At 40.8% G+C, this 12243-nt stretch overlaps 1 protein-coding gene across 1 annotated transcript; it reads left to right on the forward strand.

The window, feature by feature from the left end:
- Positions 1-3: 3 nt before the first annotated feature.
- Positions 4-7512, forward strand: MAIP1 (matrix AAA peptidase interacting protein 1). Its single transcript, XM_026118761.2, has 5 exons — positions 4-571; positions 2495-2566; positions 4327-4453; positions 5530-5680; positions 7246-7512. Exons 1-5 carry the CDS (start codon positions 245-247, stop codon positions 7322-7324), a joined length of 756 nt encoding a protein of 251 aa, XP_025974546.2. The 5' UTR covers positions 4-244; the 3' UTR covers positions 7325-7512.
- Positions 7513-12243: the final 4731 nt, after the last annotated feature.

Here is a 12243-nt window from a genome sequence, read left to right on the forward strand (position 1 = left end):
AATTCAGCCTTTCTGCGGGCGGGAGTCCTGCGGAGGGCACCGCGAGGTGGGAGACGCGGGCAGCTGTGCGAGACTCTGCGTTCCGCTGAGCGAGCACGACCCACACCCGCCGGTTACCCCACACCCCCCTCCCGGATAACACGCCGTAAGAGGGGAACTAGCGGACGCGGCTCTGTTTCCTCCCGAGCGCGCTAGGTAGGGCCCCGGCCGGCCGGGTTGACAGAGAGCGGGGACCGCTGCGGCCATGGCCCTGTGCGCGGCCTCCCGGCGCGGCCGTTGGCTCGTGCGCGCGCTCGCCGCGCCGTTGGCGCCGGGGTGGCCCCGGACCCCGCAGCCGCTGCCCGCCGCGGCCCTGCTGCCGGCGGCGGGGCTCCGCCTGCTGCCGTCCGCCGTACGGTTCGCCAGCAGCGAGGGGCGCGGGCCGGGGGCCGACGGGCCGCAGCGGAAGGTCGTTGTCGTGAGGATCACCAGCCCCATCATGTGGCTCCGCACCCGCTTCTATTATCTCCTCATCCGCCTCTACTTCGACCAGGACTTCAGCATCGAGGAGTTCACACGAGGGGCCAAGCAGGTGAGGCCGAGGCCCACCCTCCTCTCGCCCCTCCTTCCCTGCTGCCCTTCGGCGGGCCCGGGTCGGGCGACAGAGCCGGGTCGGGCTGCCTGTGCGAGGGCTCAGCCCGTGTGTGGGACTGGGGCCCCCTCGTATGCGGGGGCGCGGCCCCGAGTGTCATTTGGCAGCAAGGAAGGCCAGTGGGCAGCTGAGGCTGGCAGTGCCCCATCACTCAGCAGGAAGGCTCTGCTCATCTGCTGGACTTTTCACCTGGGAGACTTCATCCAGGTTCCCAACACGCTCCTGAAAACGCGCTGCTAAAATGGAACAATCTCCTGGCAACAAAAGATATTGGTTTATGTCAGGAGTCTGACAGGATAGAGATACATGTCACTGTTGGATGCTCTCTTTAAACTTGGTACTGCTGGTCTGCAGAGACAGGTGTGTGTGCCTCCTTTTTCAGCTTCTGGAGTCATTGTGCAAGAGAATCTTTTCTCTCCTGTTTTATATGTAGAGTGAGATGTTTTGAGACCATATTATTATGACAGAGCTGAAAACGTGGCTGTGGTGAGCTTTCTGAAGTAGTACTACAGTGACATGAGACATGTCTGCCTTTGCTCAAGGAAAAATTTGTACTGAATTCTGTTTTCTGGGATCCACCTCATAGACAGCACCCGAGCCTTGGCTTGGTTGGTCTTTGGTGCTGACATCTTCTGAAGTTTGTTGAATTCGCTGTAGATAGCATTTTTAATTTTATGTTAAAATGTCTGAGTGTCTGCATTCTGTAGCTACTATGAAACTTGAGTGTAGAACAGTGAGATCAAGTTCTTAGCTTTTGACTTGAAGTACCTTGCTTTTGGAAGAATTGAGAATAATCAGAGGCATGCTTTTTTGGTTTTGAGATTGAGTTTGGGATTTTGTTTTTATTATTTTCCCAGATCCAAAAATTAAAATGAACTGTTTTAGCCATCCCCATTATAGTGTGAAGAAAGACATTTCCAGATGCACTGAGGGAAAATATATCTTTTTAGCTGCTTTTCCTAAGATGGCAAAGCTTAGGCAGTCATAGAACTGGTGCATATACTTGTTCATTCAAGTTTATGAACCCTATGAGCATTTTCAACAAAGTATGTTAGGGAGCTAGAGATCTCAAAGCTAATTTTGTAAAAATTAGTAAGTTAACTGCTGTGAAACTTCAGTTATTGAATTTATTTTTTTTAGAAAAAGGTGTTGGGGGCAGAATGTTAAAATGCTCGAGAGTTTCAGATCCCTGATTAAGAGAGCTGAAGAAAACCACACTGAAATAGTTGCAGTGCATGCAGAACTGCATGTTCTTCCTTGCCCCTATTCCTTTTTTTTTTTAATTGTAAAGCTAAACATGCTGTCAGTATTTCACAAGTACACTAATTGGATACATAGGAACATCATCATATGTAGCTATATCTGCAAAATGGAGGGAAAAGGGAGATTGAGTTTCCTAAGGTTTAGAGACTAACCCAGACTCATAAAGGAATTTGTTATTAGCCTGAAGTTGTGTTTTGACTGAAACTGGGAGATGGGCTGGGAAAAAGGGCAGGGGAACAGACTGTTTACAGGGAAAGATGTAGGTTGTTTGAATTAATCAAGAGATACTAAAAACAAGTTTTATAGATTACTGTAATGCTTTTTTAGCAAGTTGTGTGTTTACTTCCCCATTTTCAAAAGGTTTGATTCTTTGAATGAGACTGAATTTATTATACCTTTCAAATTACTTTCTTTAATAGAAAAGAAACCTTCTATTTTGATCAGTTCTTTTTTAATGCTGGGGGTGGCATTTCGATAATGACATACACTGCAAACATTGAAATCTTCAGTCATGGAATGTTTGGGTCACTTGTCTCATGATGATGGATTTTGCTGAATAATAAGCCAACCTAGAATTATCCGTTCATGTGTTTTTTGCAGGCCTTCTCTCTTGTTTCAAAGCTGCTGTCTCAGCGTAAACTTGATCTGCTGGAAGAACTTGTATCAGAAGAGGTAAATACTTCCCATCTCTTACTCTGCCAATAGATTTTCAGTTATGAAATAACACACATTCCCGCCTGTTGATATCTACAAACACTGCCATTTTGGTATAATTTGAGAAAAAAGTTTCTAACACTGAACAGGGAAATTCTGTTTGTCTTGCCACTTTTTATGTTTAATTTCAAGGCAGGAAAGTTATTTTAAAGTTACTATATAGAAAAAAAAAAAGTAATAGTCCTTGCCACTGAACATAGGGACCAAATGCCAAAAAGATGCGTGTACCAGAAGAGATTGAAAGTTGGTGGGTTCTGGAGGGAGGGCAGAGTTGCATATCTCTGTTGGTAGAAGCAGATAGTATAGCTGGATGTTTCAGTGGGTGCACTAGAATTTAGATGGCGTTTTTTTGTTCATCCCTGCTGTCCTAATAGGTGTCCAGCCCCAAGCAGATCATGCAGCCAATTATTGGTCTCATCTGGGAGGCCTCAGTCTTCTGTCATGATCTCAGGGATGTGACTGACCTGGCTAGTTAAACATCAGTGCTGTGTGTTCTGTCTTTTTATGAATTTTTAATTGCTAAAGTTCTCTTGGCCTTCCCAGGGGACGGAGGTAGCAGATGCAGCAGAGCCAAGTGGAGGAGCTACTTCAGCTCTGTGTCAGCGCTGTTACTGGATGTCAGCTTGACCTGCCCTATTGCCACCCATGCCTTTGCAGCAAAAATTTTGGTGCTATTCTAGTGCATCCCCACTGGACAATCTTGTCTCCTCTCTCTGAGCAGGGATAGCAATAAAATGTGAGTTTGTTTCTTATAGTTATTTTGAAAGAGCACCTCCTCTTTCTCTGCTCATCTTAAATACTCTGGGTGATCAAGGCTAATATAAACCCAGAGACCCCGTGTAACCAGAACATGCGCTGACTGAGGTTGTGATACCAAGCTGTTTTTTTGCAAATTTTATACATCTTTCTTGTAGATAGCGTGGCTTCTAGTGAAGATTGCCTCTTTTGCTTCCGTATGACCTCTGGATTTGTTCGTTTTTCAAAAATGGCAACTTAAGTTAGGCTAAAAGCTGAGTGAGTTAAAAATAAACATTGAACAGCTTCATCATTCCTTCTTTGTGACCTTTCTTTGTCACGTGGTGTTTGAGGTGATGCTTATGTTCAATTCATACACTGCACCCATTTTGCTTAACAGTTGCATAGGTCCTTAGGACAATCATGTGCTGTGGCTCTGAATGTCATATGAAACTTCACTCTAAAAGCAATGGTTTTTCAGTCTTTCTTGGTTTGCAAGTTTCTAAACATTTTCTAATGGGAATGTGGATCCCTGAATGACAAATATAAACGTAGGGGTAATAGAATTGCTTTTCAAAGAAATTTATGAGAGATAACTAAGGAATAATTGAATCAAAAGTTAAAGAATATATGTATGGAGAGAAGGCAGCAGTGAGAAGGCACAGTGTAAGTATGATTGTAGAAGCAAGCTTAACTGGTGTTTTTTAGGCTTACGTGCCTTGCTTTGCAGTTTATGTTTTGGCAGTAACTTTTTGAAAGATTTTTTAAATATTTGGGTTTCATTGGATTTCATTCTATTCATTAGATAGGTCTTGTTTAATAGGGCTGAATTTGGGATTGGGAGTGCCCAAGTGCTTTTTCACGTCCTCTATGTTGTATATTTCACTGTTATAGTGATATAGCTCTTTTTATTAACTGCAGTAGAAAAGATTGTTACTGCAATTTCCTGATGAAAAACTAAGCTACATTTTTTCTAATTTTAGGCACTTAAGGTTTTGAAGGAAAAAATTTCATTGCTTCCTGACAACCACAGGGATGCCTTAGCAGCTGACATAGATGCAATCATGTACACAACAGAAGGAGATGTTCGCATTTACTATGATGATGATGGTATGTTTAGACTTTTAAAATGTTTCATCAATGGGCAATCTGTTTTCCTGGTTTGGTCCTAGCAGGCATTCTCCTTACAGATGTCTTTTTGAATTCTGTTTCTCATTCCTTGTTCTTCTGTTTATAGTTCCCTCTGTGTGTAGCTCCCTGATTTCCTTTTAAATCAGAGCCTGAGACATTACTGTTAATGAGTCATAATACTGCTTTGACTTCTGTTTAAGTTTTGCTCATTCCACTTCTTTCTAATTTCATATTTTTATTTTATTTGTCCTTACTCATCTGAAACCACTCAAAAAAACAATTATACTTGTTTTTTTATTTTAATGTATTTATATTTATTTCTAAAAATTATTTTAATTTTACAAAAACAATTATGCTCTATACAGAAAGCTGTTTACTTGGACCATGAAAATACATCTTGCAAAAAGAATAATGAGGACTGGATAATGAAATGAATTCTGTTGTTTTTACCTCCACTCTGCTTTTGTGGAAAATATTCTGTTCTAGGACATCGTGATTTTTAAACTAATGATGAGCTCAAAAAAGTTTTACTTTGTTTACATGCCAGCATTATGTACTTGGTTCTCCATCAGACACAGTTGAGGTGGTTCATAGTCTAAGCATGGGTCTTCCAGTGAGCATTTCAGGTTCTCAAACCCAGTGAGTTTTTTTTTCCTGTTTTTGGGTTAGGAGTTTGGGATTTTTTTTTCTCTGTATGTTAGTCCCAGAATTTCATCCCCTCTGCTGTATGTACTTTTGTAGTATCAATAGTTGTCTTTGGAACCTGTAGCAACCTGCTTTTCATGCAGTTTGACTTTATACCATGTCAGGCAAAACTCGTAATGAATTACATACCTTTCTGCTGAATGTAATTTTATTGTTGCTAAACAGCATGAATATGGTCTTAAATAGCTTAATTGCTCATTATTCTATTATGCATTCTTTTTTGCTAAAGTCAGTTGCTCTTTCTGGGTCTCAGTAGAACAAATGCTAGATTGCAAATAGGAATATTAGACCAATGACAAACATGTATTGTTCAAGAGATCTAACTTATGCTTTGGTTTTATTTCCAACAGGAAGGAAATTTGTTAGTATACTGATGCGTTTTTGGTATCTGAATGGTGCTAATTTACCTGATGAGGTACCAGGTGAAACCAAAGTATTCCAGATTATGTTTGGAGATGAACGTACGAAAGAAAAAAAACATCTTTTAACAGCAAACTATGAGTAAGTTTCTTGGTCCTTTTCTTCACTATAGACTGTATATAGGCATATAGATAGGCTAGCTGTGTGGAAACTAGTTTGGGAAGTGGAAGCATTCTGAGCAGGACAGTGCAGAATGTGGTGTGTTTTGATTTACCTTGCTTCTAATCTAAGTGAGCTCTCATCCAGCTTTCCAGTTTTTATTCTAGGGGCAAATTTTTTAAATACGCATTAAAGTCATCATGTTATTACCTTGTTTCTGAGTTTGAGATGAGTGAGAACTCTTTCTCCATCAGGAAGGGCAATACTTGGAGCATTGAATAGGGTTTCTGATTCTTCCCTATGCTGCTCCTGCAGCTTTCAGGAAAGAGGCCAGTATCAGTCCTTGGTTCCTGTTTCTTGCAAGCCAGGCAGTCAAGTGCAATACTGTTGACTTGTTACTTCCTGCACAAAAGTCAGTACTGCAATTAGCTCAAAAAAGTAGCCCGTAAAAAAGGAAAATATGTAGCTGAATGCTTTCCACAGAAAGATAGAAAAAGACAAATGTCATCTGGTGTTCGGATAATTCATGCGACCGTGATCTAAGCCCTTGAAGCACATGCTAGTCAAGTAGATGGATTTTCATTGGAATGTTTATAAATAATGTCTGTATTAGTTTACTTTGTCAGAGCAATGCAAAAATACCTGCACAGTTGGCAAAACGTATGGCAAATAACGTTCTCAGAAGTTGGAAAAAGTGAGGGCTTTTGTCTGAGAACCACAATATAATCAGTGACTTCTAAACCCGTATTTGAACTGGAGAAACTGTGGGGTCTGTGACATGGAGCCTCAGAATAAAAGAAGCAGTCTGAGGACACATGTTTTTCTCATGGATGGATTTTCCTGGATCCATCCCTTAACCATATTCAGCGTCTTCCTTAGAGCTGGAGGCTTCTCACACCCCTGTTAATCTCAAGAGCCTCCACTTCAGGCATTAAGTATGAATTTCTAATTTCTAACAGAGAGTTATCTTTGCAAGTAAGCATTCCTTCTGCTATTCACAGTACTGACCTAAACTCAGCGGGCAAGGATACTAGAGACTTTGGAAGCTGGATGTTACTATAGCATTTGGATGTCTAGAGGAGGCAGTTTCCAAGAGCAGACTGGTGTGTAATAGCAAAGCAATGTGGTTATGCTGTTCTTGTCCACCATGCATCATTTTGCAACACAGTTACCATCTCATTAAAATGAAACCCTTTATTTAGGATGAAGGTTTGCCACAAAGCTATATTTATGTTTATTGCTATGAAAAGTTGGTACTCTGTTGATATCAGGATCTTTACTCTTGCTGCTTGATCCCTTTTGTGGGATCTGAGCCAAAACACTTTGAAGTCTGTGGAAAGACTCCTGATAAATTCAGTGAGCTTTGTTTCTTGCAGTAGGAGTGATTTTTGATTTTCCATGCTGGGCCATAAGCATGAGAGCTTAATGAGCTGTTACAGGAATAATGACGAAGTAAAATGTTTCTTCGCGTTTTCTTGTTGGTGTTAGTAGCTCTTTAATGATCAAGTGAATTTTAATAACTTAACTTATTGTGCTACCTTTTCCAGGTTTCAAAGAGAATTTACAGAAGGAGCAAAACCAGACTGGACTATTACACGGATTGAACATCCAAGGCTATTAGAATAAATGTCTTCTGCAATGTCTTTATGTACCATTATAAATGTTCTGACATAACACATCAGACACTTTTTGGTCTCTTTCCCCTTCCTCCTATCTCACTCAAAAGAGGGATGGATTTTGTATATTTGTTTCCCAAAATCGTTTCTGAAATTTACACTATGCTGAAGCATTACAATAAAGCCTTTTCCCTGGAACATGCTAATATAAATTTAATTGGTCCTAGCGCTCATCCAAGGCATTTGCACGGCACAGTTCTGCACAGGCCAGTATTATGAGTATGCCAACTTCTTACGTTCCCAGAAGAAATGATGCTACTTGGAGATAAACAGCATTTTCATGGCTGGTGGCCCTCCTGAGTTATTTTCATGTTTCTTTTTTCCCCAGGGACTGTACAGTATTTAACTGAATAATATTTGAGATGAAATAGAGGTAGATGGACTTCTTAGATTGTCTGGCATCACCTGTACATTTTGAGGTAATCTTGCTTTTGAATGTATTTGAGATCAAGAAATTTAGAGCAGAGCCATTATCAGTGTTTTTTCTCATTCCAATCTCTCCTGTACCAAACTTCTAGCGTTGCACCAGGAAACTGGATCCAAGATTTCTTTTTTTGACGCTTTCGATAAGTAATATGAGCAACGTTCCTTTCAATTCAGTACTATGCAGGCAATTCCAAATTTAGAGGCGTAAGGAGAAAAATTAATCTAAACCGTGAATTAAAAAGGAGGGCTGCCCATGTAATAGTAAAGCTAAATGAAGTCCTCTCTGTTTTTTTGCAGAAGTAAGCCAATCATTAAAATTGGATGTTGCTGTCTCTGGAACAGCTAGGCCAATGGTCTAAGTAGCTTGAGATAATTATGTGCAGTTCAACAGGAGTTCATGAGAACAGTTTTGTGTCCCCATCTCTGTTTTAAAGATAAAGCTAAACTTCTTACCCAGGCATGTTGAAAGGATTTGTATACTGTTTTGAAAATGTAAAGTAAGTATAATTAATGTGATTTACAGGAGCTGTAAAGACTGTTCCAAATACTCATGACAAAAAGGACAAAACAGTGAAGTTGGTTTAATCTTGATCTTAGCAGACTTCTTAAGACTCAGAGACTAAGATGGAGGAAAGTATTTTGCTGTAATTAGGAGAAGCAATTTCCAGTACCATCGTTCTAACACCTTTCATTAAAAATCATAATATTTAAGTGTTACAGTATTTTTAAAAAGAGCTAAGGGAAGCTTTTTATTAGATACCTCTTCCATGATTTAGGAATAAGCAGTAGGCACTCTGAGAAGTATGTAAACCATACTATGTGGCATTTTGCTATGCTTCCTGCCAGAATAAGGCAAACAAAACTGTAATCCAGGGTTATATACTGAGAGTTTTACATAATATTAAAGAATGGATTTACTGCCCCTGAAGATGCTGAACGGGGAGCACTAGAATGATGTGAGGTTCTCTGTGTCACTGTACATTAGTGCTCTTGCTGATTTGTCTCAGCCCTCATCTTAGAAATCACAGTGTGTAAGGATCTGGGTTTGCTTTATTTCCCTTTCATCTCCTTGTCTGGCTTCCGTTTCTGTTGCTGTAAATTGGGGAGGACAAGTAAGATCCAGTTATGGTTTACAGCCTGTAAATGTCTGCACATACCATTCTAAAATATTTGCTGCTTTAGCCTGCAAACTTCATCATTCAGGCCCCAATAGCTCTTGAAAACCAGGTTACTAGGTTTGGTAGTGATTTTTAAGATAAAATCCTTATCTTTAGTAGCAAGGCTGACACCACTGTTTCATTTTACACAGAACAATCAGGTGTCAAGATGAGTAGGCCTGAACTGGGGGGATGCAGGGATTAAAGATGCCATATTCTTCTCCCCTGGATGAAATCACATATCTTTACGTTCTTGTGGAATTCAGGAATGCTTTAGTTATTTACTTGTTCATCCCAAACTGTGATCATGCTTACTAACTAGACGTTGCTTAAGAGTAAACAGCTGCTTGGCACAGTTTCGCTGCATGTGTCTGTAAATCTTGACAAGCACTAGCTAAATCTGGCCAGCCAAAATGCTGTTAATTTGCACATCCCATTCACCAGTAGATGGCCTTGGCCACAAAGCTATTGTGAATGTGAAGTGACTAGCGTGAATGAGAAGTGGAAGAGGAATTTGATAAAATGGTAGGGGCATTGATTCACATTTAAGCACTATTTAAATCATTTAGATTTGTCTTATTAACAAATCTTTGTATTCTTACTGACTTAGATCCTGAGTCAACCGTACTGTCTGTGTTGTCTGTGCAGTGCATACCTGTTTTAAAGTGGCAGTGTAACAGTACTCCTAACATGAAAGCTCAATTGCATGTCTGAATTTACCCAGGCACCTTGGTGTCTGACAGATAGTAGCAAATCTTGGTTTTGTATTTACATTTCAAAGTATATTTATCATGTTGATTGTGATTCCTTTCCCTCCTGTCCCAGTATTCTTCTGATTAATTTGAGGGCCCCATTCAGCTTTCTCCACCCAGTCTTTAAGGCATATTCTAGCTTAACCTTACCCTTGCTTTAGGTTATACTTAGTTAATTATTTTCAGGTCTCCTCTTATAGCTGGAAAGCTCCTTAGTACTAGAAGTCACATTGTTTGTCACAATAGTAATGATATTTCTTCAAATCTTAGCAAGTCTTGTGTTTCTGCTTAGTTGTGTAGCTTGGTTAAACTTGGTTTCTATCCCATGTGCTTCAGCCTCATCAGCCACAGGTGAAGGCCTTTGAGATTCTTTATAGGCTGTACTGACATGATGGCTCCCATGTTTATGTGCTGGGATCCAAGCCTGAGCAAGAGGAAGTGCTCCTAGCTTCATTCCCTCCTCTCACATGGATGTGACAGCTTGGTATCTAAGCTCTGGACCATGCACAGGCACAGGAAGAGGTACACGGCTGTCAGAAAAGCAAGCATTGCCTACACAGCTGTTCTTTCATTCCTCCAAGGGAAAAGCAGCTGAGCCAGATGGAGTTGTACAATGAGTGATAACCCAGTCCCCAGTAAGTCATAGGTATTTACCTCCTTGTCTTTCACCTTTCTTTTCCACTGTTGGTCTGCTGTCTTTTCATTTTTCTTACAACCCTGCCAAATAGAGTAGAGGTTGAGTAAGTTGCTATGTACATCTACAGCTCTGTTTAAAACACCCGCTTTGCCACAACTCTGTCTCGTAAGTACATTATCCGAATCCAATGACGTATGCTTTTCCTAATATAGGGCCTTGCTCCTACTGAAGTCATTGGGAAAACTCACTGGCTTTAATGGGAGCAGACTGAGTCTAGTTTTTCTGCTGTCTTTGAAGTCATTCCATTAGAAATAGAGGAGAGCTAAAACTTGACACTGTATTTTCTCTTGTGTGCCATTTCCTCCCTCCTCCACAGTCTCAGAACAGGGCTCTTGATAGTGAGGTTGGTACTGTAATGTTCAGAAAAGGAGAGGGAAAGGGACAGGACAAGCATAACAAAGTGTATGTGTAAACAAGGTCAGATCACAGTGATGTCAGGTTGTCAGGACAAGATCGTCCTCATGGACAAATCTGCCCTTTTGGCAACAGAAGCCTTCCATCCTTGATTTGCTGCTGTTGCAGGGTCACCTGGTAGAGGAGATGGCATTTCAGCAAGGATGCAGCTCTCTGCTTTCAGAACATGAGAGATTCAGCATGCATAGGGAGTCAAGCGGTGACTTTAATGAAGTTTTCCTACTAGATTATATTTTGTACTTGACAGTAGCCTTTTAAATAGTAAGCTGTACTTGTACTCTAATTCGTTTATGAAGGAAGAATCTTCAGTTTCCAAGATCAGAACTGTAGTCAGACATTCTTAAGCTTGCAGAGATTTCACAATCTGACTGGTGAAGCGTAGGGGAGACTGGCCAGGTAAAGCTGTGGTAAACCAGGTCATCTGCAGGCTGGCTCTGCCTTATACTAATTACCAGCTGACACATGCCTAGAAAATGCTGTGACAGTCCCTCTTTTCTGAGCTTTCTTGAACCACACAACAAGTACAGCATCTGTAGCTGTTAGGTACTAGCTGTCAGGTCTGGAGGCTGAAGCCTCTGTGGTGCAATGTGAGTATGTGGATAGCCTTGTTAAAGCCCATGGGTCTGTCAGAATACAAATTTCTGCATTCACTGATGTTATTACTGATTCAGGATCTTCAAGCTTCATATATGCAGTACAGCCAAACAAGATCATTACTGGAGATGTTAGTTTTTATAATGTGTGGATGGTTTTATAAACTGAGAACTGATGAATATGAATAGTGAGTTGTTTTTTGCTATTGTTTTACTTTTGAAGGAAATGGGGCATGACAGACTGCAATGTAAAGCAAAGAGCAAACTGATGAGAAAATGGGCTTGTGTCGTTCTATAATTCATGTCATGCAAGGCATTGACTGTTAAACAGGTGAACATCTAATCGCTGCTGACGAGCTGGGTGGTGGTGACTTGAGCTGGGTAGAAATTAAATCATGAAGAGATCTGCCTTGGATTGCCAGTGACCTGAAATCTCTCATTTCTTGTATGATCAAAGTACACATATTATTATAATCTGTAATGAGCTCTGTTAGGCACTTTGTGCTTTTTAATTACCAGTGGAGTGACTGTCTTTTAGCTCTGTCTCAAGCCCCCTCCCCTTTCCCCCCCATAGCAGAACCTCTTTAGCTGTTAGTCTGTTCCCTTCTTTTTTGCTCATTATTGCTCATTAAGTCAGCCTTTTTCTCTGAGATAGCGGGTATTTTTTTTCATAAATGCCATATTTTTTTAACCCCCTTTTCTTTTGTTCCCCAGGACTGCTTTTACTAAAAATCCAGAGGATTAGCACTTTCCCAGGTATTTACAGATCTGCCACCACAGCTTCTACCCCTAAGAGTCACAGGAAATCGCTGATCCTCTGGGTGCAGCGT

The sequence above is a fragment of the Dromaius novaehollandiae genome, chromosome 7 (genome assembly GCF_036370855.1).
Source record: "Dromaius novaehollandiae isolate bDroNov1 chromosome 7, bDroNov1.hap1, whole genome shotgun sequence".
NCBI lineage: Eukaryota > Metazoa > Chordata > Aves > Casuariiformes > Dromaiidae > Dromaius > Dromaius novaehollandiae.